This window comes from Myotis daubentonii, chromosome 21, assembly GCF_963259705.1.
Source record: "Myotis daubentonii chromosome 21, mMyoDau2.1, whole genome shotgun sequence".
Taxonomy (NCBI): domain Eukaryota; kingdom Metazoa; phylum Chordata; class Mammalia; order Chiroptera; family Vespertilionidae; genus Myotis; species Myotis daubentonii.
In genome coordinates this window covers 897,600-925,517 of record NC_081860.1, presented here as the reverse complement: position 1 = coordinate 925,517, position 27,918 = coordinate 897,600, and the positions used below count along the sequence as shown (strand labels likewise).

The window sequence follows — 27,918 nt, the reverse complement described above, 5'->3', positions numbered from 1 at the left end:
ACAGATCAGTGGTCACCAACCAGTGGTCCGGGTGGTCCGTGAGGTCCGAAAGGTTGGCGACCGCTGGGTTAGATGAAGCAGAGGGTCAAATCCGCGATAGGAAGGCAGCGATGTGCCCCCCCCCCAACCCCCGCCTCCTCCAGGGCCACTGCTGAGACACTGGTCCTGCGCCCACAGCCCTCCCCCCCCCCAGGCTCTGCGACAGAAGGACACGTCCCCGGCGCTCACGCTGCGTCTTTATTAGCCGGCGTCCCCCCTCCTAGCAGACGCACAGCGACCGGCACCCAGTCCCCGCTCCCACTCCGTTCCTGCGCGCAGGCAGCCGGCACGGTCCCTGGACGGAGCCCGCCCTCCCTCTCCACACCACAGGACCCGCCGGCTGAGGACCAGGCACAGGGAGCACGGAGCCACCCCGGCCGACTGCAGGCCGCTCCGTCCAGCCTCACGCCCAGCGCAGGGGGACGCTGTCAGTCAGTCCTGAGCTCCACGTGCTCAGCAGCCGGGGACAAGGGGGACGCCTCTGACCGAAGGGGAGGTGAGCGCAGGGCGGCCGCACCCGGGGTCGCGCCCACAGCCCTCAGCCCTGCGGCCTCGGAGCTGCCCGTCCGGGGGTGAGGGGCCGGCCAGGACGCCCCAACTAGGAGGGGGCCGCCCTGACGGGCCGCTTCTCAGTGAAGAAACTCTTGAGCAGCAGCACCTGGCTGACGCCCACCACGCACAGGGCGACGGTCTCGCCCAGGGACCAGTAGGAGACCCTGCTGTGGAGGTCCTCCGCCCGCGCCCGGTCCTGCGCCTCCCGGAGCCGGTAGTGCGTCTGGGAGTCGATCACCGTCCGCAGGGCCTCGTGGATGGTCACGCAGGCGGACTCCATCTGGGGGAGAGGAGAGGGTCGCGTGGCTGGCCGGAGCCCGGCACACGGGAGCGTCATCACCCCGTGAGCAGCCGAACGTCCGCGTCCCTGACCCTCCGCACGGCGGGACGGAGCCCTGGGAGCGGAAGGGACTTGCCCAGAGGCACCGTGAGCGGGTGGCAGGGGCGGGACTGGAACGCAAGCCCCTGAGCCTGGTCTCTAAGCTCTTCCGTCCAGACTCAAAGGCACGTCCCTGTCCCCGCGCGTGCGGGGAGGGGGGGGGGGTGGCTGCCCTGGGCAGGAGCGGGAAAGCGGGCACAAAACCCGCGGGGCCGTGGCCGGGCCCGTCCAGGCACTGCCGCGACCGGCCCAGGGAGGGAGGGTCGGTGAGGAAGGCAGGTGCAGGCGCCCGTCCCTGCAGGCGGGGCTGGGACCCTCGAAGGACCCGGGAGAGTCGGGTCACACCCATCAGGGCACGGGGTCTCTCCAGCCCGAATTCACCCGTTAGGGGCGTCCTCCCGCCCGCGGTAGGAGGGTTACGACACTTTCCAACCGACGCTGTTTCATCAGCGCCCGGGAGCCTCGAGCAGAGGTTGCACAAGGGCTCCTGCGGGCACAGCTCAGCCTCTGCCCACGGGGCCTCTGCCTGGGCCTGGGCACCGCACAGGGGGCCAGAGAGCAGGCGGGGAGCCCACCTACCGTGCACTGAGCAGGCCACTGTGGAGGGTGCGCACTGGACCGGCGCCACTGGCCTCCAGCTGCGGGGGTGGGGTGGGGGGGGACTGCCTGTGAGCCCCCTGCTGAAGCCGCCGGGGGAGGGGGACCCGCCTGTGAGCCCCCAGCTGAAGCCGCTGGGGCGGGGCGCACGGCCCCCTAAGGGCAGCGGGGGTCCGGCCTCAAGGAGACCCAGGTGCCCTGGCCCTGGAGCAGGTGCGGCCACAGAGGGTCAGGCCTGTCTTGCCCCCCGTCCAAGCCAGGCCCAGTGCTGTGGCCTGGGGTGGGGCTGGTAACAGCCCTGGGGGAGGGGAGCCTGTGGGGGGCTGGGTCGGACCACAGTGCTCCTGGGGGCACGGCTGACATGACCATCTCTCTCCAAAGTGGGCACCGGCCCCCTAGCCAGTGAGGGTGGAGCTGTTGCCAGGCGACCACCCACGGGGCTGTACCTGCCGGCCCTCCGTGTGCACCAGACGGGCCACGGGCTCGCCCAGCTGAGGGTGCGGGCGGATGTGTGGGGCTCTGGGCGCGGACTCGGGGTCATTCCGTGGAGCTGGGCTCCCAGCCCTCACCCCTCCGACTGCTGCGGAGACAAACGCCTATCGTGTGGAGCCGCTGAGGTTTGGGGTTCATGTGTGAGCGCCACGTGTGTCACCCCAACTAACGCACCACCCAGAGCCGGACTTTGGTCCTTACGAGGCAGACAGCGGGTGAGCAGGGGCACCCGCCAGGCACTGGGACGCGGTGATGGGAGGGCAGGGGAGGGGGTACCCTCAGCAGGGGTGCGGCTCAGAGCGGAGAGCAAGGTCAGAGGGCAAGGTCGGGAGGACACAGCGCCCCTGGGCGGACGGGAAAGGCGCCCCTGGGCGGACGGGAAAGGCGGGCAGAGCCCACACAGGCCGCAGACGGGGACCAGGTGGGCAGGGACTGCTCCCTGACGGGGGGTGGGGTGGGGGGGGGACAACAGGGGGGGGGGGGCGGGCGGCCTCAGGACCGCACTCACCTGGGTGAGCGCTGTGACCTTGCCCCCCATTTCTGGGAGGATGGGGGGCTCATCGCCCACTTGGAAGTCGAAGTAGACGATCTTGTGGGAGAAGGTGGAGAACTCGTTGCTGAAGCAGAACTGGTAGACGCCCGCGTGCGCGGCCCGGTGGGTGAAGCTGTCGTACTGCTTCTTGGTCTCGCTGTACACCGTGCTGCCCAGCGGGTCCTGCACGTAGCAGTCCACGTCGTAGTGGCCGCCGCTGATGACCTGGCAACACACCCGCCTGCGGTCACCGGCCGCCCCTCCCTGGGGCCGCCAGGCGCTGACCGACTGACCTGTCCTTTCCTCCTTCACCCTCGGGAGCAGGTGCCGCGGCCGACGCGCCACCCCCCGGAGGCACAGGCTCGGCCCGACCCGGCGCCGGCTCCGGGGGGTTCGCTCGGGAAGACGCGCGGGATGAGCCGGTCCCTCCCGGTCCCGGCTGAGCAGGTCCGGTCGGTGAGACCCGCACCCGCAGGACCGGGGAGGGGAGGGTCCGGGGTCCTTCCCTTCAAACGCCTTGTGAACCCCGCGAAGGCCCCCGGGCGGCCAGTGGCTCCGCCCCAGGCCCCTCTGAGGACGGGTCGGGCCGCCGCTTCCAGCGGGAGGGTCCCCTTCCTGACGCAGGACCTCGTGCGGCGCTGGCCTCCTGCTGCGGGCGGGGGGCGGTGCTTACAGCCCCGAACCCGGAACCCGCGGGGCTCCTGACCCACAGCCGGGCGACCCCTCCGCCTCTCCCGCCGCAGGGACCCCTGTGGGTGCCTGTGTCCGGGCTGCCCGCGGCCCAGCCGCCAGGCGAGCATCTCCCGCGGGGCTGTGGCCGGTCAGGGGCTCCGACACCGCGTGAGACTCCAGCCCGGGCTGGGCCGCCGCCTCTCCGGGCGCAGCCGGCAGGTGTCCAGGCGCCGAGGGTTTTCTGGGGACATTCCAGTCCCCCCTCCTCACCCTACCCCCGCCTGGACCTGCCCGCGCCCTTAGGACCGGTGCCCGGCTGCGCGGAGACTCTGTCGCCCCGTCTCGCCCCCTGCGCTCCCCTGACGGCGACCTCACGCGGAGGGGGGCGCGCGCGGGATGGCACGGAGCGCCCAGCGGCCCGCACAGCGCGCGTCCCGCCAGCTGCCCGGGTGCGGGCCACCCCCACCCGGCGGCCCCGGAGGGCGGGCCCACCTGGAAGTCCAGGGAGAAGCGGGCGCCCTGCTCCACGTCCTGGTGGAAGCACTGCTTGGCGCTGTCCGGCAGCTCGAAGGTGAGCTCGGTGCCCCGCGCCCGCTCGGCCCGCAGCAGCAGCAGCAGCGGCAGCAGGAGCAGCAGGGGCGGCCCGGAGGCGGGGCGCGGGGCTGCGCGGCCCATGGTGGTCCGTCCGCGACACCGACACCGACACCAGCGGCTGCGCCGCACGGACGTGGCGCTTCCGGGAGCGCAGGGCGCAGGCGCGAGGGTGGGGGCGGGGGGGAGGGGCGGCGCCGGGACGGAGCGCGGGCACGTGCTGCCCGGATCGTCCGTCACCTGGGCCCGGGGCTGCCCGCTCCCCTCCCTCCCCTCCCGCTTCCCTCCCCGCGCGCCGCCCGGGTCCCCCGTCCTCGGCCACCAGCGGGTGCCGGTCCCTCCAGGCCCTGCCCAGAGGCGGCGGGAGGCGGGGGGGCGGGGGCAGCTGGAGGGAGACGGACGGTCCAGGTCCCGGGGGAGGGGTGCGACCTGGTCCGGGCGCAGGAGGCTCCGCGGCGCACCCCCCCCCCCCGCGCGGGGAGGACAGACTCCGGACCGGCCCGGGTCGGGGTGCCCCCCCCCCGCCGCACTGAGGCGCCAGCAACAGCCCCGCCCGCGCCCCCCTGAGCGCATCGACCCTTCGCTCCGCCGCCTCTTTCCGCTCGTGTCGGGTTCCCCGAGGACTCGCCCCTCCTCCCGGGGCTGCGCTGGGCCTTCCCGCGTCCCTTCCCCGCAGGAAAGCGAGTCACCTGCAGCCCCCGCACCCCCACCCCCCGGCGGCGGCGGGAGCCACGGGCGCGCTGGTGTCGGTCCGCCCGGGAGTGAATGGGGCCGTGGGCGGCCGGGGGCGCGGAGAGCGGCCGTGCGCCCCGTGGGAGCCACTGTAAACGGGCGGCTGCGCCGCTAAAGGACGCGGAGTCCCTCGGAACCAGAACCAGTGCAGGACCCGGTGGCCCCACGCCTGGGGATTTGCCCAAAGGAACTGAAAACAGGATTTTTTAAAAGCGTTTTTATTGACGTCGGAGGGAGAGAAGCACCAGTGATGAGGGAGGATCCTGGACCGTCCGCCTCCCGCCCGCCCCGCGCCCGGGATGAGCCCGCACCACCGGCCCGTGCCGCTGAGCTGGGTGTCTGCTCGCCGCCCACCTGCCCCGAAGCTCCCTCCCCGGCGTGTGCAGCCCCGGCCGGTCCCGGGGAGGCCGGGGGGAGGGGGGGGGGCACGGCCGGGCGGGGAGCCTTCCCGCTCGGGGTGTAGCGGAGCCCGGGATCTGGGGGGACAGGGCCGCTGTCAGCTGTGGTTTCCTCGTCGGGAAAGGCGAGCAGCTCTGAGCGGTGCCGGAGCGGGTGCTGCCTCTCCAGGCCCCTGAGGCGGAGGGGCCGGGCGCTGTGCCCCTCGCTCCTGGGTCCCCTCCAGGGAAGGCATTTCCGGCTCCTGGGCCCCCGGCTCCTCTACCAGACGCTGGGCCCTTCCTCATCCGTGGAGATGAAGGCCTCCCCTCCGGGCGTCCATCTGGGGCCACGCGCCTGCCCCCCCCAGCCGCCCCCCCCCCTGCTCTGCTGCCCCAGACCGTCCCTTAAGCCCGGCCTCGCTCGCAGGAACCGCTGCCCCAGGGCTTTCCGGGAGCAGTCAGCCCCCCTTTGGGGCGCAGTCAGGCAGCGGCCGGCACACGGGGTGGGGGGGTCACCACGAGGCGCCTCACCCCGACGGCCAGCTGCGCAGCGACAGGAAGGGCGGGGGGGCGAGGCTGAGCAGCGGGGTCCCCACCTGCGCTGAGGGCGCCTCTGACACCTGGGGGGCGGGTGGGGGGGGCAGTACTGTCGCTGACAGAGTCGGGGTGCGACAGCGACTGCGTGTGGGGAGGGGAGCGTCCACACTGTCCCCCCCATCCCCCACCCCCCACCCCCGGCTGCCGGGCCCTGCAGGTCGAGCGGCTCCAGGAGGGGGCTCGGTCCTCCCGGCCCAGCTGTGCGACCTCCGCCGTGACCTGCTCGGGGCTCAGTGTCCTCGTTTACAACACGCGTGACCCTAACAGCCCCGGGGAGTCGGGGTGCGGCCCTGCCCAGGTCCTGGGGTGAGGCACCCACGTGTCTGATGGACAGACAGGCTGACTCCCACCCGGATCACGTGTGTGGCCAGCGAGTGGCGTGATAAACACCCAGAGGCCCTGGGGGGGGCCCTGCCCTAACCCTGCCTCCCCGACAGCCCAGGGGCCGGGGTGTTCTGTGGGTGACAAGGCCGCCCCCTGGGCCTGTGACGCTCTGTGAAGTGGGTGCCACCTGCCAGGCACCCCGTCTGGGTCTGGACTGTCGCCCGCTGTGCGAGCTCTGGGGACCCCCCTGCCCAGCTGGGGGACCTGCGGGAGTGGCCGGGACAGGACGGGTCAGGAGTGGACTGAGAAGGTTCTAAGCCCCTGGGAGCCCCGCTCACCATCGTAGGATCTGTTTTCAGTCCTCGCCAAGGACAGGACCTGCCTGGGGAGTTTTTGAGGGAGAGGAAGCGGCTCTCTCTGCCCCGCACCCGAACCCGGACCCTTCGGTCCTCGGGCCGACGCTCCACCCACGGAGCCACACCGGCCGGGGCTCAGCACGTGGCTCACAGGGAAGGACCGGCGGCCGGATGCAGACGGCCCCATGGCCCCGCCGCCTGAGCTTAGTGCGTCCGTCCGTCTGTCACTGGCTGAGGACAGTGTCTGGGATGCTGGGATGGAACTGCCCGCTCGGATCCGAGGGCGAGTCCTGCTGTTTTTTAATGAGATTGATCGCCCGAACCCCCTCAGCCTCTGGATCCCTCCGGCGCCATGAGGAAGCCTCAGGATTAGCCCCAGCCACCCCACTCGTCCTCCTGGGGGACCCTCAACCCCGTCGCACAGAGAATTCTCCATAAGCAGAGTGAAGACCCCTGAGCACACGGCCCCAAGGTGGCCCCACATCCCCGCTGGGGGCGCAGGCAGGGCCCCCCAACCCCCAAGGTGGCTCCCACATTCCCTCTGGGGGCGCAGGCAGGGCCCCCCGACTGCAGGGCCTCCCCCTCGAGTCCAGAGCAGGCGCCGGGTCGCCCCACGATGCAGGTGCCTCGGGCGGGGGCTGAGCGCAGGCACCTGCCCTTATCAGTTCTCCGTCCAGCACTCGGGCACAGCCGGCGGGAGAAGTGATAAGGGGACGTGGCTGGCGGGAGGCGCTGACGAACCTTCGCAGAACGAAGAAAACCGGCATCCGACTCAGGCAAGTGTGCACCCACCATCACTGCAACCTCCCCTCCCCCAGGCCTGCACCCCCTCCCCTCCCCCAGGCCTGCACCCCCTCCCCTCCCCCAAGGCCTGCACCCCCTCCCCTCCCCCAAGGCCCGCACCCCCCTCCCTCCCCCAGGCCCGCACCCCCTCCCCTCCCCCAAGGCCTGCACCCCATCCCCTCCCCCAAGGCCTGCACCCCCTCCCCTCCCCCAAGGCCTGCACCCCCTCCCCTCCCCCAGGCCTGCACCCCCTCCCCTCCCCCAAGGCCTGCACCCCCTCCCCTCCCCCAGGCCCGCACCCCCCTCCCTCCCCAAGGCCTGCACCCCCCTCCCCTCCCCCAGGCCTGCACCCCCTCCCCTCCCCCAAGGCCCGCACCCCCCTCCCTCCCCAAGGCCTGCACCCCCCTCCCTCCCCCAAGGCCTGCACCCCCTCCCCTCCCCCAAGGCCCGCACCCCCCTCCCTCCCCCAAGGCCTGCACCCCCCTCCCCTCCCCCAGGCCTGCACCCCCCTCCCCTCCCCCAGGCCTGCACCCCCTCCCCTCCCCCAGGCCTGCACCCCCTCCCCTCCCCCAAGGCCCGCACCCCCTCCCCTCCCCCAAGGCCCGCACCCCCCTCCCTCCCCCAAGGCCTGCACCCCCCTCCCCTCCCCCAAGGCCTGCACCCCCTCCCCTCCCCCAAGGCCTGCACCCCCTCCCTCCCCCAAGGCCCGCACCCCCCTCCCCTCCCCAAGGCCTGCACCCCCCTCCCTCCCCCAAGGCCTGCACCCCCTCCCCTCCCCCAAGGCCTGCAACCCCCTCCCCTCCCCAAGGCCTGCACCCCCTCCCTCCCCCAAGGCCTGCACCCCCTCCCCTCCCCTCCCCCAAGGCCTGCAACCCCCTTCCCTCCCCAAAGGCCTGCACCCCCTCCCCTCCCCCAAGGCCTGCAACCCCCTTCCCCTCCCCCAAGGCCCGCACCCCCTCCTCTCCCCCAAGGCCTGCACCCCCCTCCCCTCCCCCAAGGCCTGCAACCCCTCCCCCAAGTCTCCGTGGAGCAGTTAGGCTCCTGCACACACAGACTGAGGTGTGCAGCCCTGAGTAGCTGCGGGAAGTCGTGGACTCTGCATTTTTAAAAAAATTAAAATTTTAAGTGTAAATTATAGAATGAATAAATATACCAGAACGAGCAGGCGTTACCCAGAGCTCCTGGGGCTGAGGCTGGACGTTCTGCTCCCGGCTCTGCTGGCGCCCAGGCCGCCCCCATTCATAAAGTCCCCCGAGTCCCGCCCCGGGAGTGGGCGGGCAGAGGTGCTGGGGGCGGCCGCATCAGCCGAGTGTGGGGGGGGGGCGCCCACTGAGCGGGCGGCCGGGGCGGAGCCGGTGAGGCCAGTGGCCTCGTGCGCCCAGGCCTCCGTGACCGCGGACCTTCCACCCCGACGACAGGGCCTGTGGACCCCAAACCTGTGGGCGGGGCCTCAGCTGTGGGCACCCTAACACGACCCCCGTTGGGATGAAACCAAAGACCCCCCCAGCTCAGGAATGGGGTCCCCGAGGCGCCCACCGCCGGGCTGTGTGACTCGGGGGCTCACTGAACCTCTCTGAGCCTCGGTCCCCCAACTCCCAGGATCGCCCGTCCGGGGAGAAAAGGCGGGAAGGGCTCATGCGCACCGGTTCCAGTCCCGCACCAGCGCCTGGGGGCTGGGGCTCCGGTCCTCGCCGTGTCCCGGAAACGACAGGAGGGCGCACACAGCCCCCCAGGGCTGCTGGGAGGTTAAACGGGGGCTCTGGACGCTGGGGGGGGGGGGTCCGTGTCTGCGCCCAAGGAGATGAGCCGGCCTGGCTGATCCTGGGGGCCGCTGGCACCCTCTGGGGGGACGGGAGAAGGTGACCCCTGACCTCCGCCCAGGAGCAGGGAAGAGGGAAGGAACTGAGGCACCACAGGCCTCAGGTGGGAGGCAGATTCACACGGAGATGCTGGCCCCGCCCGCCCCCTCCTGGCTCCCCGACTCCCACCGCTGCCTGGGCACGTCCACAGCCTGGCTGACCCCGGGGCCAGGAAACCCCACCCTTCCTTGTCTGGCCGGGCGGCTGGCATGTCCGCTGGCTCCCACCTAATCCTCTCCTGCCGGCTCACTGGTTCCGCCCCGCCCGGAGCCCGAGAGCGAGTTCCCAAGAGCAGCCGGTGCCCCCAGCCTGCCCGCCCGGAGCCCGCCCCGTGCACCTGCCGGGGGTTGGGGGGTGAAGGGCCTGGGAGGGACTGAGCCGGGACAGGCGGGGAGGAGGGGGCAGAGGGGAGCCCTTTCCTGAGCAGCTGCCCTGCCCTCTGTGCTCAGGCCACGACCTGGCCCCGCCTTCTCCGTCCGCCTGGGCTCCCTTCATCCGTCTAATGAGCTCAGGAATGCGCTGGGGGCACGTGTCTGCTCTGGCCCCTCTCCTGCAGGGCCCTGCCCGGCTCTGCCCCCCGCCTCTCCCGCCTCCGCCCGCCCGGGCTGCTCAGGACACTGGGGCGCCTGCATCTCGTGTTCTGCAGACAAGGAGCGCGCACCAGGCCTGCCCTGCAGGCCCCGCGGGGAAGCCGTCAGCCGTCTCTGAAGGCGCTCGGGGCTGAGGCCGGGACAGCACCTGCGAGTCTGATCAGAGTCAAACCGATGCCCCCTCCCCGGGAGCTGACCTTCAGGCCGCTGCACAGCGGACAGGCCCTCACTCAGACCACACGCCACCGGCTAAGGCCGTTCTCTCCCTCCGGCTTTCCCGGGACCCGGACCCGCACAGAGTTCTCCGCCCAGAAAGAGCCCCCCGAGAGGCCTTTAAACCTGACTCCCCGTCGGCGGGGGCTGGCCGTTTTGGGGCTCAGCCATCAGGTACCCAGATGGCCTAATAAATGCATAGTTCTTCACCCCTTTTGGGCTCCTGTGTCCCTCCTTCAGCGACCCTCTCCCTCTGGCCGGCCAGCCTGGCCTCGGCCGTGCAGCTCTGGCTGGGCCTGGGGCACGGAGCCGCAGCCGAGGGCCGGGCTGAGGGCCTGGGGCACGGAGCAATCGCCACGGAATGAGGGAGAGACAAACGGTGGAGAAGCACCTGGGTGCCCAGACCCAGTGGGATGTGGTTCCGACCGTCAGGCCTCAGGGGACAGAGGGAGGCGGGAGCCGGCACAGGAGGGGTCTCCGCCGCTGTGCGCAGAGCGCAGAGGGAGGGGGAGAAACACACCTCCCCAACCGGCCTGAGCTCGCTGTCTCCCCAACGCGGACACGTGCGCTGGGCCCGGAAGCGCCCCTTGTCCAGGGGCCCAGGACAGAGCTGGCGGGGCAGCCTCGGGGCGGGGGGGGGGAGGCAGGGGGGGGCGGGGGGGGCCCAGGGAAACCCCCGCAGAGAAGAGCTGCTGACAAACCTGCCGTTCTGTGTGTTTTAGCCCCCGTGGGGGCGGGGCCTGCTGCCGGGGCGGGCGGGGCAGGCGAAGGCCCCGGTGGGGAGCGGAGAGCAGGTGTGGACTTCTGGGGGGGACTCCCCACCCGCGGGGGCGGGGGGCAGAGCCGGGTGTGGTCTGGGAGTGTCGGGTCCAACCCTCGGTCACCCCCAGGCAGTGAGAACCCCGGGTGGAGCCTCAGTGTCAGCGGAGATTCTAGTAACGAGAACTGACAGGCCGCACCCGGGATCAGCCGGGCGGAGCCGCTCAGACCCGCCCTGTCCGTCCATCCGTCCGTCTCCAGCAGCAGGGCTGGCGGAAGGCGGGAGGGAGACCCCCAGCGTGGCCAGGTCTAGGGTCCCGGGCCGGTCGCTTACCGTCTCTGAGCCTCTGAGTCCGCAGCTCCCCCGTGGGAACGTCCGAGGTCCCAGGGCCACCGAGGGTGAGACGTGCCAACGTGGCCGAGCCCTGAGCCAGCGCCTGCCACGGAGCCGGCTCCACCACCAACGCCTCCACCCCCCCACCCCCCACCCCCACCGCGGGACCTGCAGGAGCCAGAGGGGGCGCATTGGGGAGCAGCCCTGAGAGAAACGGGGCTTCAGGGGGAGGGGCAGCCCATCGCCAAGGCCTGGACTCGCAGTGACAGCGAACCTTCTGAGCTCAGCTTGTCAGTGTTCGAAAACCCTAACTTAACTCTGGGGCCGTGTCACATAGAGACATTTTTTTTATATTTGCAACCAGAGTAAAACAAAGACTTATATTTTTGATATTTATTTTATATATTTAAATGCCATTTAATGAAGAAAAATCAACCAAAAAAATGAGTTCGCGTGTCACCTCTGACGCACGTGTCATAGGTTTGCCGTCACTGGCCTAGAAGGAGCTGGACCAGGGCCTACGCCCTCCAGGTCTCACCGTGTCAACCCCCATCTTCCTTTTTTAAAGTATATTTTTATTGATGTCAGAGAGGAAGGGAGAGGGAGAGAGAGAAACATCCGTGATGAGAGAGAATCGTGGATCGGCTGCCTCCTGCACGCCCCGCACTGGGGATGGAGCCCACCACCCGGGCCTGTGCCCTGACCGGGAATCGAACCCTGACCTCCTGGTTCCTAGGTTGATGCTCAACCCTGAGCCACGCCGGCCGGGCCTTCTCCCATCTGTGGAGCTGCCCAGGGGTTGGGGAGCCCAGCCAGCACCCCCCGCCCCCGCAGAGATCTGTGAACCCACAGGTCAGCCGCCAAGCGGGGCCCCGGGGACAGGGCTGCATCCCTGGGTCCTGGGCCCCCACTGGGCGCTGTGGCTTCCTGGTCATCCTCCACGTCCCTGGCCAGCCGGGCGCATGTGCCAGGTGTGACTGTGAACGTGCCCGTGCCCAGGGCAAAGCTCCCGGGATCCCCGAGCCCTGGGCACCCCAATAGGAGCCCCTCCCAGACAGCAGGTACAGCTCTCGCCCGCACACTGGGTGCCCGCACGGCTCTTCCCATCTCCGAGACGAAGCCCCTGCCTGCCACTGCCACGGCACGGCCACGGCCACGGCTGCCACGTTAGGAACGGGGGCGGCACACCCCCCCTTGGGCTGCCCAGGGGGGAGCTGAGACCCAGAGCGGGAAGGCTGGCCAAGACCATAGGGGCCGTGGCAGCACGGGCGGGGGGGGGGGGTTCTCACCTGCCGCCTCCCCCCTGTATCCAGAGGCGGGTCACCTGCCCAGCCTCCCCCGCCTCCCCCTGCGGACACCCACCTCCCAGGCTCCTCTCCGCTGCCATGGCCCCTCCTCACCACCAGGGGGCACTGCTGCCACACGTTAGTGAGACGAAAGCCGAGCCCCTGGAACTGGGTGGGCCAGCGACCTCCTCCCCCTGGTGACAGACGGGGAAACTGAGGCAGTGTCCTGAGCGAGTGTCTTCCTCCTACAACCTTCCGTCTCCCCCTTCCGGTCCCAAAGGCGAGAACCCGCCTCCACAAGGCGACGCTGGGTTTCATGGGAGCTTTGGGGGGACGGGACTCGGGGACAGGGCTGTGCTCCCTCCCAGCTCCCACGTGAAAGGCCGTGGGAACGGAGTCTGACAGCCCCTGGCCCAGGCGGGCTCCGCGGTGCCGCTGCCCCGAGCACCCAGGGCCCCCACCCCCTCTCGCGGCCTCGCACCCGGACCCGCTCACTCACCTGTCGCTCAGGGCCAGGCCTGTGCCGGGAGCAGAAGCACAGGACACGGCGCACGTGCGGGCGGGCAGCCTGCGGCCCCTCCCCCGGGGCCCACGGGCAGGGGCAGGAGGGACCAGCGGGGCAGGTCCAGGTGCCATGGGACCCGAAGCTCACACAGGTGGGGGGGCGGGGTGCCTCCCAGACGCCGGGATCGGACCTGCAGCCCAGGTGCCCTCTTGGGAATCGAACCCAAGACTCTCCAGTCCAGTCCGCGACCGGTGCCCTAACCACTGAGCTGGCTGGGCAAGGGCACCTCTGTACGTTCTGTCACGTGTTCCGGGGGGAGGCCTGGGGGGCAGCGGCTCTTTACCCCAGAATTTCAGAAGTGAACGGAGTCCAACCCCCTCCACGCACCTCAACCTCCCTCTTCAGGCCCCGAGGGCGTGCCCCGCCCCCCGGAGAGCGACCCCGCGGGGGGGGGGGGCAGTCTGCCCCGAGCGCCTGGCTCAGCACCAGGAGCAGAGCCCGCGTCCCCGGTGGGCGTACGGTTTACCGCCTTCGCTCACGTGGACTCGCCCTCACACCGGAGGCGGCCGGCGGCACCGTGATCCCATCTCACGGCTGAGGGCCCAGCGCGGGGCTCGGGGACTCGGTGCAAACGGGTGACGGAGGCGCGGCCGCGGCGAGTCACCTCTGGGAGAGCCTGGGCCTGCATCGGGGGCTGTCGGGGCCACCGGAGCCCAGCCGTCCTGCTGTCCCTCCGTCCCTCCCTCCGAGGGGGACAGCACCACGGGCCTCCCCCCCTCCCCCCATGTGTCCGAGCCTGTGCATGTCCATCCCCCAGGCCTCGCTGCTGGAAGCCGTCACGCCCCGAGGAGTGAGGAGTGAGCGCTCGGGCAGAGGGGGTGACGGAGCCTTCCCGTCGCTGACACTGGGCCTGGGACAGCAGAGCCCCCTCAGGCGGGGTTCCCTCCGCCACCTCCCAGGGCACCCAGATGGGGGTGCTGGCCGGGCAGGCACAGCAGGGCGAGGGAGGGTCATGGTTGGAGGTGCCCCGCCCTCCAGGGGCCTTATCGAGCGTCTCGCCCGCCCCCCGGGCGGCACAGGCAGCGGGTGCTGAGGGCTGACTTCCTGTCACTGAGGACTCCTCTCCCGGGAGGGTCACAGCTGGGGGCCTGGGGTGGGAAACCGATGGGGTGAAATCCAGGGCAGGGGGGTCCGTGGTGGCCTCGCCCCATCGGACAGGACGGGGCACCTCGGGCAGCGGCTGCTCGGGTCAGAGGGCACCGAGGAGCAGGTGGCGCTGGGCGACGGGCTTAACCCGCGTGCACCCGCCCGTGGTCTTGGGGACTCCCCCGGGGACTCCCCCGGGTCCCGCCGCCCTCAGGCTCCAACCAGACCCATCTCCTGCCTGCAAAGCCGGGGGACTCCAGCACCTCCTCTGCAGGCGTGGCGTGTCCGCAGGCGTGGCGTGTCCGCAGGCGTGGCGTGTCCGCAGGCCGTGGCGTCTGTAGACGTGGCGTGTCCGCAGGCGTGGTGTGTCCGCAGGCCTGGCGTGTCCGCAGGCGTGGCGTGTCCGCAGGCGTGGCGTATCCACAGGCGTGGCGTGTCCGCAGGTGTGGCGTATCCGCAGGCGTGGTGTGTCCGCAGGCCTGGCGTGTCCGCAGGCGTGGCGTGTCCGCAGGCGTGGCGTATCCGCAGGCGTGGTGTGTCCGCAGGCCGTGGCGTGTCCGCAGGCGTGGCGTGTCCGCAGGCGTGGCGTATCCGCAGGCGTGGCGTGTCGGCAGGCGTGGCGTGTCCGTAGGCCGTGGCGTGTCCGCAGGCCGTGGCGTGTCCGCAGGCGTGGCGTGTCCGCAGGCGTGGTGTGTCCGCAGGCTGTGGTGTGTCCGCAGGCGTGGCGTGTCCGCAGGTGTGGCGTATCCGCAGGCCGTGGCGTGTCCGCAGGCGTGGCGTGTCCGCAGGCGTTGCGTGTCCACAGGCCGTGGCATGTCGAAGGCCGTGGCGTGTCCGTAGGCCGTGGCATGTCGAAGGCCGTGGCATGTCGAAGGCTGTGGTGTGTCCGCAGGCTGTGGCGTGTCCGTATGCCGTGGCGTGTCGAAGGCCGTGATGCGAATTAATGCCTATAAAGCACTTAGGACAACACCGGGCACGTCGTGAGTCCCCTGTGAGAGCTACTGTAATTGAGATTTTTAAAAGAGAGAGAGAACGTACTAGTGATTTTAATGGGGGCCGTCTTTATTTTTTTATTTTTTGTGAGTCCTCATGCGAGGATATTTTTCCACTGATTTTTAGACAGAGTGGGAGGGAGGGGGAGAGACAGAGAGAGACACTGATGTGAGACACATCCATTGGTTGCCTCCTGCACGCGCCCCAGCCAGGGCCAGGGAGCCTGCACCCGAGGTCCGTGCCCCTGACTGACTCGAACCCGGGACCCTCCAGCGCACGGAGCCGACGCTACCCACTGAGCAGCACCGGCGGGGCCATCACTGAGATGAACAGTAACTCTGCTTGGACAGGGCCTGGGCCTGTGGGTGTCTCACGACAGACGGTGACGGCGGCTCAGCTGAATGAGCCACGGCCCCTGTGCTGTGTGTGCCGGCCGTTCGCAGCTGTTGTCTCATCTCACTGCCCCGGAGCCTGAGGGGGGGAGCTGTGGTCACCCCGAGCGGAGGGTGCGTCGCCCCCAGGCCACACAGCGAACAGGCGCCTGCTGTGGGCAGGAGGCCCCGAGCCCAGGCCCTCCCCCCACTCCGCCCCCCGCCCCCACGTCGTCACAGGGCTGGTGCCCGCTCACACAGACGTGGGCCTCACCAAGTACAAGGCTCTCCTCCGTCACAGCCCAGGGCGCCACGGCTCACAGCTCACGGCCCACAGTCAGCCCACGGCCCACGGCCCACAGTCAGCCCACGGCCCACGGCCCACAGCCCACGGCCCACAGTCAGCCCACAGCCCACGGCCCACGGCCCCGACTGCACAGGACCCTGCAGAGCACAGGTGACGGGACGTCCCACCTCTGCCCACAGCCACACGACCTCCCAGCACCTCGAGCACCGCCGGGCGCGTTGGGGCAGCACCCACGGAGCCCCGCGGCGCCCCTGTGAGGTGCCTTCGCTGGGGAACCGAGGCTCAGAGGGGTGCGCCCAGCCTAAGGCCCCGAGGAGGGAGGGAGCCCGTCGGTCTCCTCGCACCCCCTGGGGTCACCGTGGGTCGTCTTCGCCCATCGCCCCATGAGGAGACACGCCCCTCCCCGCTGGGCAGATGAGAAAACCGAGGCCCAGAGACCTCGAACCCCACAGCCTCCGGTTCTGAAAGCCCCGCGCTCCCTCCTGGGGCCCGGGTGGGGCGGCTGGGAACTGGGAGAAGGCGGGCTCCCCGCCCCGGGCTGCCCACACCCCCCTCCCCGGTCAGGCATCTGGATTTGGGCGACGAGGGTGCGAGCCTCCATCGGGGAGCCTCCCGGGATCATCACACAGTGGGGACCCCCCCGGCAGGGGGCCTGCCTCCCACCTCCTGGGGCGCAGCCAGCTCCCAGCTCAGGGGCCAGGACTCCCCCTCGGCCCCCCGAATACACAGGCTCCTCGCTCATGGAGACGCGGCGGGATCGCCCTCGGAAACCCGGCCCCATCCCCACGCCCCGGTTGGGGAAACTGAGGCTGGAGGAGCCGCTCGGTGCTGAAGTCACAGCGACGGGCCAGGGCTGCGCGGCCCCACTCCTGCCCAGGCCTCCGGCCCCACCGGCTGCTGTGAAGCCAGAGGCGGCAGGAGCCCTGAGCCCGCGTTTGCGTTGTTGCCATGGTTATGGGGAACGAGGCCCATGAGAGAGAACTTCCCTCGGGGCCCGTTCTGCGTGGACAAGCCCCCCCCCAAGCCCCCCCCCGCTGGGGCACGGAGGGTGGTGGTGAGCTGGAGGCCAGGAGGGTGGCCTGAGAGCAGGCGGAGCTGCCCCAGGGCCCCCCTCCCCCCTCTTCCCCTCCCCTCTCCCCCCTCCCCCCTCCCCCCACCCATCGGTCCCCAAACAGGAGGCAGGAGGTGAAGGGAAGGCTCCCAGCCTCACAGCCTGTTCCGTGTCAGGGCGGGCAGTTCCCTCCCAGACCACGGAGATGGGGGGGGGGGGGGACGGCCCCACCCGGGGCCGGAGGGCGTCGGTCTGAGGAAGGATGGGGAGGGGAGACTCGGGCTCCGTGAGGCCTGGCCGACCCTCGGGGGCGTCCTGTGTCCCCCCCGGCCCGCGACGGCGCCGGGGCCACGCCAGCGAGAACCTGCGAGTCCTCGGCCAGGCCGAGCGGCGCCCGGGACGAAGGCGCTTTACTCCCCGAAACCCGCGTCGCAGGCGGGGGGCCTCGGGCTGCCGCGGGCCGACACGCAGACAGGAGACCGCACGTGCGGCTGTGGCTGGAAGCCCGTCCTCCAGGAGCAGGTGCTGCTCTGAATCGCGGCTGTAACTGCCTCCCCGTCCCGGATCCTCGACCCCCATGGAGGTGCTGTGTGAACCCATCTGGCGGACTGGCAAACTGAGGCTTGCGGAGGCTAGGGAACTTGCCCGCCTTATACAGGGATCAGCACATGGATGGATGGATGGGTGATGGATGGGTGATGGATGGATGATGGATGGATGATGGATGATGGATGGATGGATGGATGATGGATGGGGGATGGGTGATGGGTGATGGATGATGGATGATGGATGGGTGATGGATAGATGATGGATGGGTGATGGATGATGGATGGATGGATGGATGATGGATGATGGATGGATGGATGGATGGATGGATGGGTGATGGATGGATGGGTGATGGATGGATGGATGGATGGATGGATGGATGGGTGATGGATGGATGGGTGATGGATGGATGGATGGATGGATGGATGGATGGGTGATGGATGGATGGATGGATGGATGATAGATGATGGATGGATGATGGATGGATGGACGGATGGGTGATGGATGGATGATGGATGGGTGATGGATGGATGGAGGGATGGGTGATGGATGGATGCTGGATGGATGATGGATGGGTGATGGATGATGGATGGATATGGACAGACACCAGGCGATAACTGTCTGCCTCCCAGAGATCTGAGTGCTCCATGAGATGCGCGTGTGACAGTGCCCGGCACAGAGGACGCGGTGCACGTGCCACACGCTGTTGCTGTTACTGGACCAGGGTCACAGGCTGCTCATGTGGGAAACGGTGGTGACCACACACTGTCAGCAAAACTCATCGCAGGGCAGTGGTTCTCGGGCGGAGTGTGGCTCAGGAGGGAGACGGGGAGCCCGCTGGGGTGCAGGCCATGGTCTGTGTTGACGTGGTGGTAGTTGCACGGCTGTGCATACATGAAGCTTCACTGAGCCGCACTCGTCGAGGTGCACGCGGCACTGCCACACGACACAATCTGACAAAGCGTTAAACCCTTTCACTGTGACGGGAGAACCGGAAATCCTACCCAGCACCCCTCTCCCGCCCGAGGCTACCACCCCCTGTGCTGTCTTTGAACCTCAGTGCCCACATCTGTGACATGGGTACGCCCGGCCAGATGTCAGGGAACCCATGACCCCTCACCCCCAAATGCTCTAGCTCTCTGTTTCAAAACAAACAAGGACAAAGAGGCAGCTACAGAGAAGGCCTATTAAGAATCATGATGGCCAGGCCAGCGTGGCTCAGTGGATAGAGCGTTAACCTGCGGACTGAAGGGTCCGGGGTTCGATTCCGGTCAAGGGCATGTACCTTGGTTGCGGGCTCATCCCCAGTGGGGGGCGTGCAGGAGGCAGCCGATCCATGATTCTCCCTCATCATGGATATTTCTTTCGCTTCCTCTCCACTCCTCTCTGAAATCAATAAAAACCTATTTTTTAAAAAATACTCACGATGCGGTCAGGGTCGGGGGTCCCTTTGGGGCGCCTGGTTCCTGCGCCTCCAGGGACCAGAAACCCCTGGGGAAGCGCGTCAGAGGCTGTGACAGGGACCAGGGCGCCGCGGGGATGGTGAGGGACGTGTGCCGGGCCGGCCTCCCCGCCTGGGAGAAGGACGGACCGCAACGCCGTGACCTGCGGCCGAGGCCCAGTCCCGCCGGGCGGCACGGGCTGAGGGCGCCGCCTGCTCCGCCCGGTAGTGAGATGGGGCGCAGGCGCGCGCGCTGGCACGGGGGCTGGGCGCGTGCCGCATCATTTGCATTCTCGCACTTTCCCGCAGTGAACCAAAAGTAACTCCGGAAATTTTAAAACGACAAGCGCCCGGCTGTCGGAGCAGCGATGCCGTCCCCTCCGAGGGAAGGGGCGAGGTGTCCGCGGTCGGGACCGGCCCCGTCCTGAGTCAGAGCCAAAGGGGGCTCCGCGGGCCGGTCGCGGTCCCGCCGCCCGAGTCGCCTCCACGCTGATGAGCGGAAAGCAGGCCGGCCGGTCGCAGGGAGACCAGGCGGAGAGAAAAAGTAAAAGCGCCATTAGACCCCGTTGCCATGGCGACCGCACAGCAAAGCTATCTGGCGGTTAACTCCGGAGGGAAAAGGCAGGGCCGCACTTGGTGTAAAGTCACTGCGACAATTTGGACCAGTCGGCACTTAACCTCCCCGCCAGGCCCCCCGCCACCCGCCCCCCACGGTGCTGTGCGGGCGCCGGCGCATTCCCAGCAGCTGTGACGAGGCCCTTGGGGTGCAGCACCGGGGGTGACCCCAAAACAGCTCTTCAAACCACACGGAGCAGCCCCTGGGGACAGAGTGTGACGCGAAGGCGGTGTGGGGTGCGTCTCCAGCAGCTGGACAGCCTCACCCAGGACGCGGATGAGCCCCAAGTGGGTCCCACGCTCTTTATTTCTGTTTTAAACTTCCTTATTCCGCGCTTTTTTTTTAAAATCCTCACCAACGATATTTTCCCATTGATTTTTAGAGAGCGTGGAAGGGAGAGGATCTTGATTTTTAGGGAGGAAGGAAGGGAGGAGAGAGATAAAAACATCAATGATGAGAGAGAATCACAGATCGGCTGCCTCCTGCACACCCCACAACCCAGGCATGTGCCCTGACCGGGAATCGAACCCGGGACCCTTCAGTCCACAGGTCGACGCTCTGTCCACAGAGCCACACTGGCCGGGCATAAGCCTCTTATCTTTAATCTGTATCTGCCCTTACATGGCGTGTTGGCAAGACTTCGTTTTATTTTTTTTTTAAATATATTTTATTGATTTTTTACAGAGAGGAAGGGAGAGAGACAGAGAGTCAGAAACATTGATGGGAGAGAATCATCGATCAGCCGCCTCCTGCACATCTCCCACTGGGGATGTGCCCGCAACCCAGGCACATGCCCTTGACCGGAATCGAGCCCGGGACCCCTCAGTCCGCAGGCCGACGCTCTATCCACTGAGCCAAACCAGCTTCGGCAAGACTTCGTTTTAAAATGGTTCTTTTACAAGATAAACCGTGAGCTGCTTTCGAGGTGCGGGAAAGGCCCCCTTCCTTAAGGAGACGTCCTGACGGAAGGGACCCACTGGGGGGGCGGGGGGGTGTTGGCAAGGAGCACCCGAGCGTTGCCATGGCAGCGAAGGTCGGGCGGTTCTGGTGTGGGTGGTGGTGGCCGGTCCGAGGCCGCGGCTGAGGGCGGGAAGAGGCTGCGCGGACCGTGCGGGGAATCGGGTGTGCACGCGGGGCAGACACACCCTGCGGTCTGACAGCCGCGGGTCAGGGAGGGGAGAGACCAGAGAATCCGAAGGGCCGGCTCCTCCTTCCCGCGGTCACCGTGACTTCACACGCGAGCGCGACCCAGCCGGGGACGCGGCCCTGCACCCACTTCACAGATGAGAAGGGGGAGGCCTGTGACCGTCCAGGTGACCCGGCCACGGTCACAGGGTGGGGGCGGAGTCCGGACCAGAAGGCAGGCTCTCGCCTCCACGTGGGGGAGCTCGCCGTGTGGATCTGAGCACGTTCAGGGAAGAAACCTGTGTTCCTGCATCTGCCCCTGGTGCCGACCTGGTGTCCCCTTTAACGAGCAAACGGAGAGACAGAGAGGAAACAGGGAGGAGCGGGGGCACGGAGCAGCCGTTTCCAACCCCGTCCCGCAAGAGCTTCTAGAACGTGAGATGCCCGACTGCTCAGTCAGGGCCCCGAGCTCTCGCCTTAGGCAGCGGTTCTCAACCTGTGGGTCGCGGCCCTTTCACGGGGTCGCCTCAGACCATCGGAAAACACATCTATCATTACAGATTGCTTTTGTGATGAGTCGCTATGCTTTCATTATGTTCAGTGTGTAACAATGAAAATCCATCCTGCACATCAGGTATTTACGTGACGATTCATCACAGCAGCAACATGACAGCGATGAAGCAGCCACGGAAATCATGTCATGGTCGGGGGTCCCCACAGCATGAGGAGCCGCATGAAAGGGTCGCGGTGTCAGGAAGCTGAGAGCCACGGCCTTGGATGGTCAGGTGAAGCGATGACCACGGCAAACACAGCAACAGCTGTTCGGTGTGAAATGAGTCAAAATGACACCTGTTTTGTCGGATCAGCAAACTACAGCCCGTCTGTGGTGCCAGGACGGCAGTGAGGAGCTGCCGTGTGGGGGCGGACGGGGTGAAACGCGGGCACGGACGGGCTCCGGGGATGGGTCACGGCGGGCGAGCCGTGTGCTCCGTTTCCTGCTGGGCCTCGGGCCTCCGACAGCGCTGAGCACCGAGGGGCCTCAGCAGAGGCTGCGGACGGCTGTCGGGGGCTCTCACGCCGCCCGAGGCTGAGGGGCGCAGCGGGAGCTGCCGGGCGGGTTCCGGTCTCCGTGGAGACGGAAAGGGCACAGGTCAGAACCGGAAGGTCCAGGACCCGACCTGCTCACAGCAGAGGTGGCTCCCGCAGTTCCGCGGGGGCCAGGGATCCGGGCCTCCGGTCCGAGGCGGGAGACGGGCGCCCAGTGACAGCCACAGCCAGCGGGCGCAGTGTGCGTCCCGCGGGGGGCAGAGAGTCTAGGGGACACGAGGATGGACCCTCTGGGGGGGAGTCTATGACTTCCGAGCCCAGACCTCACAGCTGCAGCTCCCTCTCCTTCGTCCCCTGGGAAGCCGGCCGCCCCCGGTCCACGCCCCCCGAGGGACCAGCCGCCCCGGCTGCGGGGGGCACGGGGGGCAGGGCTGTGAGATGTCCAGGTGGCGATGCACGAGAACAGTGGGTGCAGGCAAGCCCCCCGCTTCCCTGAGTGGGAACCAGGCCTGTGCTGCTCGGGCAGAGAGCAGCTGCGCCATCTGAGGAGCAATAACCGTAGATGGCGAGGCTGCATGTGCGTGTGGCGTGTGTGTGTAGGGTGTATATGCCGTGTGTGTGTGCACATGGTGTGTGTGTGTGTGGCATGTGTGTGTGGTGTGGGGGTGTATATGCCATGTGTGTGCACACGGTGTGTGTGTGGTGTGTGCATGTGGCATGTGGGTTGTGTGTCGTGTGTGGCATGTGGTGTGTGCATGTAGCGTGTGGTGTGGTATGTGTGTATGTGGTGTGTGTCGTGTGTGGTGTGTGTGGTGTGTGTATGGTGTGCGGTGTGTTCATGTAGCATGTGGTGTGTGTGGCATGTGTGACGTGTGTGGCATATGGTGTGTGCATGTAGCATGTGGTGTATGTGGCATGTGTGTGGTGTGTGTAGCGTGTGGCATGTGTGTGTTGTGTGGCGTGTGGCGCGTGTGATGAGTGTCTGAAACAGGCCGTGCAGCCCCGCCCTCCAGCCGTCCTCCCACAGAGCAGGCCCCCGCCACGCTGCGTCCGATGCCCAGGCGGCTGCTCACGGAGCCCAGTGTGGCACCAGAGGCCCGCGCAGCCTTTCCCGTCACCCTGGGGACCCTCCTCGCGGGCCAGTCTCTCCTCTGGGCTGGCGACTCGGCCTCCACGTCTCACCCTCCGGCTCCCCCACCTCCCCCTGTGGGCTCCCCCCTCCTGCTCCTCCTGCGGGGGGGTGCCCTTCCCCAACACGCCTGCAGGGGTCGCTGCTGGTCCTGGGCCCGTGCTCTGTGGCTCCTCCCACCCCACCCCCTGCGGGCGCGCTACCCGCCCCCCCCCCCCCCCCCCCCGCCTGCCCAGGGAGGGTCCTGATGAGTCTAAGCCCATCAGGATGCTCCCCACCCTCCAGTGGCTCTGCTGGGTTGGAACGGGACCGATTCCGCCCCAGGGGTGGGCGGTCTGCCCCAGGGCCTGGGGGAGATGTCCTTAGGGACTCCGCCCAGCTCGCCATCTGCCAGGCTTTGGTCCCTGCACAGAGCCGGTACACGCCTAGGGGCACCTCTCATTAACTTGTACGAAAGCTCTACCCAGCCCTGCCCGGCTGCTCAGTGGTTAGAGCATCACCCCTCCGACAGAAGGGTCCAGGGTTCGATTTCCAGCCAAGGGCAAGTATGCGGTGCAGGCTCGATCCCAGCAGGTCGGGGCACGTGCGGGAGGCAACCAATCGGCCCATGGAGGTCCGTCTGTCTCTCTCCCCCTCCCCCTTCCACTCTATCTGGAAATCACTGCAAAAATTATCCCTGATGAAGATTTTTAAGAATTTGTTTTTTAAAATATATTTTATTGGTTTTTTACAGAGAGGAAGGGAGAAGGATAGAGAGTTAGAAACATCGATAAGAGAGAAACACCGATCAGCTGCCTCCTGCACACTCCCCACTGGGGATGTGCCCGCAACCCAGGTCCGTGCCCTTGACCGGAATCGAACCCGGGACCCTTCAGTCCGCAGGCCGACGCTCTATCCACTGAACAACACCGGCTAGGGCACTTTTTTCTTTCTTTTTTTTTTTTTTTTTTACTTAAAATATTAAAACCAGACTAATGACAATAGGTTGACTTTTAAATTCCTCGGAGTTCCATCTCCTAAAAGCCTCTCTCTGCTGTTTCGGCCTCTGCAGCACACATACCCCACAGAATGAACATGGGGCCTGTGAACGACGACTCCTCCTGCAGTGACTGGGGTCGCCACTCCCCGGCACACCCCAGAACTCCCCAGAATGTTCCCTCGGGATAGGTCCACTCTCTGAATAGCTGGTGAGCTATTTTAAGCACCAGGAGTTTTTGACTGAAAGCATTTCTCCCAAGTCTCTGTGCACGTCCCTGTCTGTTTTCTTACAAAAAGTAGAAAATACAGCTAAGAAGGGAAAGAAGACAGTGATTCAGGTCAGATCAGCGGGGCAGATCCCAGGGAAGAGGGCGGTTAGCCTTTCCGTCTTCTCCCACATTTAGAAGTCACCCCTCGCCTTCCATAGGCAACACGTTTCAACCAGAGAGAGAGGATGCTGAGAGGCAGGACTGGCACGCTAGGACCGCAGAGGCCCGGACCCTGGTTCCGGCCGGCCCTGAACGCCGCGGCCTCGGGCACGTCACTCCTCCAACCCGCTCTGAATGGGGCGGGGCCCGCAGGGACCAAGAGGGAACATGGCGCCGCATGATGTGCGAGGAGTGTACACCAGGGGCTCTGCAAGGGTTAGGGCCGGGAGTAGGGAGACCCCAGAGATGCTCTGGCCTGGGGAGGACCCGCCGGGCCTGGGGCGCCGCGGGAGGGGCGGTCCCTGGAACTGGCGGCCGGGCTGGTGGTGGGCCTACCGCGCATGCTCGGAACAGCTACTCCTCACGGAGGAGCTCGGTGCCTACAGTTCACGGGGGACTCTGCTCTCACCTCTCTGTCCATCAACCAGATGCTGGAAGGAAGATCAGCCCCACAGGGTCCTTCCGCCCCGAGGTCACAGGGTCATTAGCCCCCCAAGAATGTCCCACGCCCGCCGCCCCCCTGGGAATCGAGGCCTGCGCCATTGTGCCCAGAACGGGGCCCCTAAAAGTCCTCTATGGTGGGTCTCTCGGTGGCCAGTGGCACGCAAGACGTGTATATGTGCGCATGCGCGCGTGTGCGCGTGTTTGCGCATGTATGCGCGCGCGCGTGTGCGCATGCGTGTGTGCGCGCGCCCTCCCAGGACGAGGAGCCTCAGGTTCGGTGCTGAAAGATGGTGTCTTTCCCTCCCCGTCTGCACCAGGCCATCCCCCCCATGCAGACCGGAGGGAGGCCGGGCGCCCCCCGGTCCCGGTGCAGCGCTGCCTCTGCGGCAGACAGCGGCGCGCCCCGCTCCGGCGCCCAGACCAGCCGGCAGCCCGCCTGGTGCAGCACGCGCGCCATGACGTTCTCGCATAAACGCCTTGTAACTGTGTAGGCGAGTGAGAGCTAAAAATAAGAGCGGAAAATCTATCATTAAGGTATCACTGCGCCAGCGCAGCTATTTGAAGGCTCCCATGGTCCCCAGCGCCGGCGCGTGAAGCCCGCCCTCGGGCTCTGGGGGGTATTTGCAGAAAACTCCAGCAGCCAGAGCCAGCCGGACCCCGGGGCGCTGGGGTGCGCCGGTAATCGTGGCAACGCCCAAAATAAAGGCCCGCGCCCCTCCCCCTCCGCACCTCGCCCCTGTACTGTCCTTATGCCGCGGGGAAACCACGGGAGCGGGCTGGATGCCGACAGGGAGGTGGCCGGCCGATCGCGCCAAGACAAGCACTGAAGGCACTTTCACATGCACCTTGCATGCACCTCCCTCCACCCACCTGGGACCGGACACATACACAGGAGGGAGCCTTTGGGGCAATGACAACTGCGTCCTGCGAAAAGGGTCAAGAGAACGCAAACTCGGGGATGGCGAGGTTAACGAAAACGGATCCCATCTGCTTTTTAACCCCCGGAGGGGGGAAGGGAGGCCGAGGGCGGGACGCAGGGTTTGCGTTGGTGCGAGCGTGTCCCGGAGAGGGAGGAGGCGCCAAGGTACAGCCTGCGTGGCTCTGCGCCTCGCCGGCTGCGTGCGTGTGTCCCTGTCCGCGCCGCTGAAACGGGCGCTTCGAGGGATCGCGTCACATGACTCCGCCTGCCCCTCGCCAGCGCGCAGCGCAGCTCCCCGCTCCCTCCGTTGCCCAGGTGCCAGGGGGCAGGGTCGCGCGGCATCTCCGGGGCCCGGGGGTCCTGTGGGGCGGAATGGTACCTCTGGATTGCAGAGGCCGTGGCTCGGCGCCAGATCCCGGAGTGTAGACATTTGGGGGGGAGGGGAGCGTGAGAAGAAGGAGCCAGCGAGCCAGCGAGCGAGCGCCGGGGAGAGGCAGCGCGCCGCGGGCACGGACGAGGGGCTGCGCGGGGAAGATGTGAGCGCGTGGGGTCTGGCTGGCCTCCGAGCACCATGCAGAAGGGGATCCGGCTAAACGATGGCCACGTCGCGTCCCTGGGGCTGCTGGCGCGCCAGGACGGCACGCGCAAGGGCTACCTGAGCAAGCGGAGCGCGGACAACACAAAATGGCAAACCAAGTGGTTCGCGCTGCTGCACAACCTGCTCTTCTACTTCGAGAGCGACTCGAGCACCAGGCCCTCGGGGCTCTACCTGCTGGAGGGCTGCGTCTGCGACCGCGCGCCCTCCCCCAAGCCCGCGCTCTCGGCCAAGGAGCCGCCCGAGAAACAGGTGAGGCCGCGCCGGGGCTCGGGGCCTTCGGCTGCCGACAGGACCCAAACTTTGGTCCCTGGACTCAGCGCCCGCCCATGGCGCAGAGCGGGCAGGGGCAGCGGGCAGGGGGTGCGGCTGCTGTTGCCCTCCACCTGCCACTTCGGTGGGAGGCAGGACCGCGGGGTGGCGAGGGGGAGAGGCGAGGGGGAGGGGTCCGGGGGCCTGACAGCCATGAGGAATGTGAACCCACACCCAGCCCAAAATGGTGCTCGCCACCCCCACTGCCACCCCTCCGACCCGGAGAGCCCAACCGTCTGCCCAGACCTGGGAGGCGTCGCTCCCGCGCGGTGGCGGGGAAGGCAGAGATGGATGCACGGGGCACCGCGTCGCTGCCTCCCCGCAGCCCTGCCTCCCCGCAGCCGGGAGCGGGGGCGCCTTCGCGGGCTCTGCCAAGTTCGGGGCTGCAGCCCGCAGGGGCCGGTTGGGCGCCATCGCGTGGTGATGGTCTCCCAGCAGCACACCGAGGGGTCCCAAGCGCCCCGCTGACGGGGCTGCAGCGGAGGCGGCGGGCCGGACGAGTGGGCGCCCCCCTCCCCCCGCCCCTGCGTCTCCACCTCCACCTCCGCCGCCGCCAGTCGCCGCCACCGCCGCAGTCCGGCTCCAGGGCTGCGCTCGCGCGTTTCCTGAGCTGCCAGGCTAAGGGCCCGGCCTGGATCTCTGGGCTTGGGCCGGCGGGGGCGGGGGCGGGGGCGGGGGTGGGGGTGCGCCCTCAGCGTGGAGGGAGGCTGAGCACCTGCAGGCCGAGCGGGAACAGCCAGACGGGGCGACAGCGTTTTCAGCTGATGCTTCTCCAAAGGCGTCTGGCGCGCCCTCCGGCCTGGGAAGGTGAAGTGAAGGTAGTGGCCCCGACCTGTCCTGTCCGCGGGAAGGGGCCAGAGGGACCCAGGAGGCCCGCCAGCCGGTGACACCCGGTGAGCACACGAAGGACACCACTGGCCCAGTGTCATGCCAGCAGCGGGGCTGCCCCCGAGTCGCCAGCAACTCTCAGAAGCCCTTGCTACATACAGACCCGGGGCGGGGGGGACGGGGGTGGGGGGTGGGGGGGGCTGGACGGGCAGAAATAAAGGCACTGCTTGAAGCTGCCGCTCCCTCCCCTGCCCTCAGCCTGGGCGGGCGGGGGCTGGGGAATGGACAGGAATATTTGAAGGGGGTTTCCGGGGATTGGGGCCGCTAGGGGCTCCCCGATGCCAGGGCAGAGCGCAGCGCAGGCAGCCTGAGCTGCAAAGGTACACGGGTCTAGAGGCGCAAGGGGGAGGGCCAGACCCAGGCCCGGCCAGAGACGCTGCTCTCGACTCTCCATGACCTGCCCCTCCCCCAGCCTGCCGAGCCTTCCAGAACATCGCCACCCCTTGCCCGCCAAAGCCCCCCACCTCTGAGTGCCACCAGTGGCCAGCAGTGGAACCCACCTCGCCCTCGGCCCCTGCTGAGCCTGGGCTCAGCTCCCTGGGAGGCAGGGAGAGGGCGGAGGAGGCTGACCTGTGGGGCTCAGCCCCTAGGGAGCCAGAAGCAGGCCTGATACTGCTGCTCAGCTCTGCACCTTCCTGGCTGTGTGACCTCAGGGAACACACTCAACCTCTCTGAGCCTCCGTTTGTAATCCACAAAATGGGGGTCTCCACACCCAGCATTCTGGGGGGTTTTGTGAATACAATTAAATAACACGTATGAACGCACGCTCATGACGCATTTTGGATGGATCTAGGTCCATCTTAGTTGGGTCTGAATTACATCCACCTGGACAAGAATAACGGCCTCACACAAAATGTGAAGGCTGAAAGGAACCTGAGACGCACGGCCTCCTTCCCATGTCTTTATACACAGACCAGAGGCCTGGTGCACGAAATCCGTGCAAGGGGCTCGGCCCTCGCAGCCCCGGCTCCGTCTGTAAGGTCCTTCAGCTGTCTGGTCTAATGAGCATATT

At 67.7% G+C, this 27,918-nt stretch overlaps 2 protein-coding genes across 4 annotated transcripts in view; one reads left to right on the top strand and one right to left on the bottom strand.

Moving 5' to 3' along the window:
• Positions 1–223: 223 nt before the first annotated feature.
• The window catches only part of TMED3 (transmembrane p24 trafficking protein 3), a 230,681-nt gene continuing 202,986 nt past the window's right edge, over positions 224–27,918 (bottom strand). Inside the window, exons 2-4 of one of the 2 annotated variants that reach the window (XM_059678360.1) lie at positions 3,756–3,975; positions 2,568–2,816; positions 224–871 (exon numbers count right to left, since the gene is read on the bottom strand). In XM_059678360.1, the coding sequence (XP_059534343.1) occupies positions 638–871; positions 2,568–2,816; positions 3,756–3,938 (666 nt within the window). In that variant the 5' untranslated portion in view covers positions 3,939–3,975 and the 3' untranslated portion in view covers positions 224–637. Of the gene's footprint in view, positions 872–2,567; positions 2,817–3,755; positions 4,015–27,918 lie in introns of those variants that run through there. The other variant, XM_059678359.1, reaches the window with a different exon arrangement.
• The window catches only part of RASGRF1 (Ras protein specific guanine nucleotide releasing factor 1), a 54,120-nt gene continuing 51,502 nt past the window's right edge, over positions 25,301–27,918 (top strand). The window contains exon 1 of one of the 2 annotated variants that reach the window (XR_009450296.1): positions 25,301–25,957. Coding sequence is in view for 1 of the 2 variants with exons in the window: in XM_059677951.1 (XP_059533934.1) it covers positions 25,682–25,957 (276 nt within the window). In the remaining variant the exon portion in view is untranslated. The remainder of the gene's footprint in view (positions 25,958–27,918) is intronic. The other variant, XM_059677951.1, reaches the window with a different exon arrangement.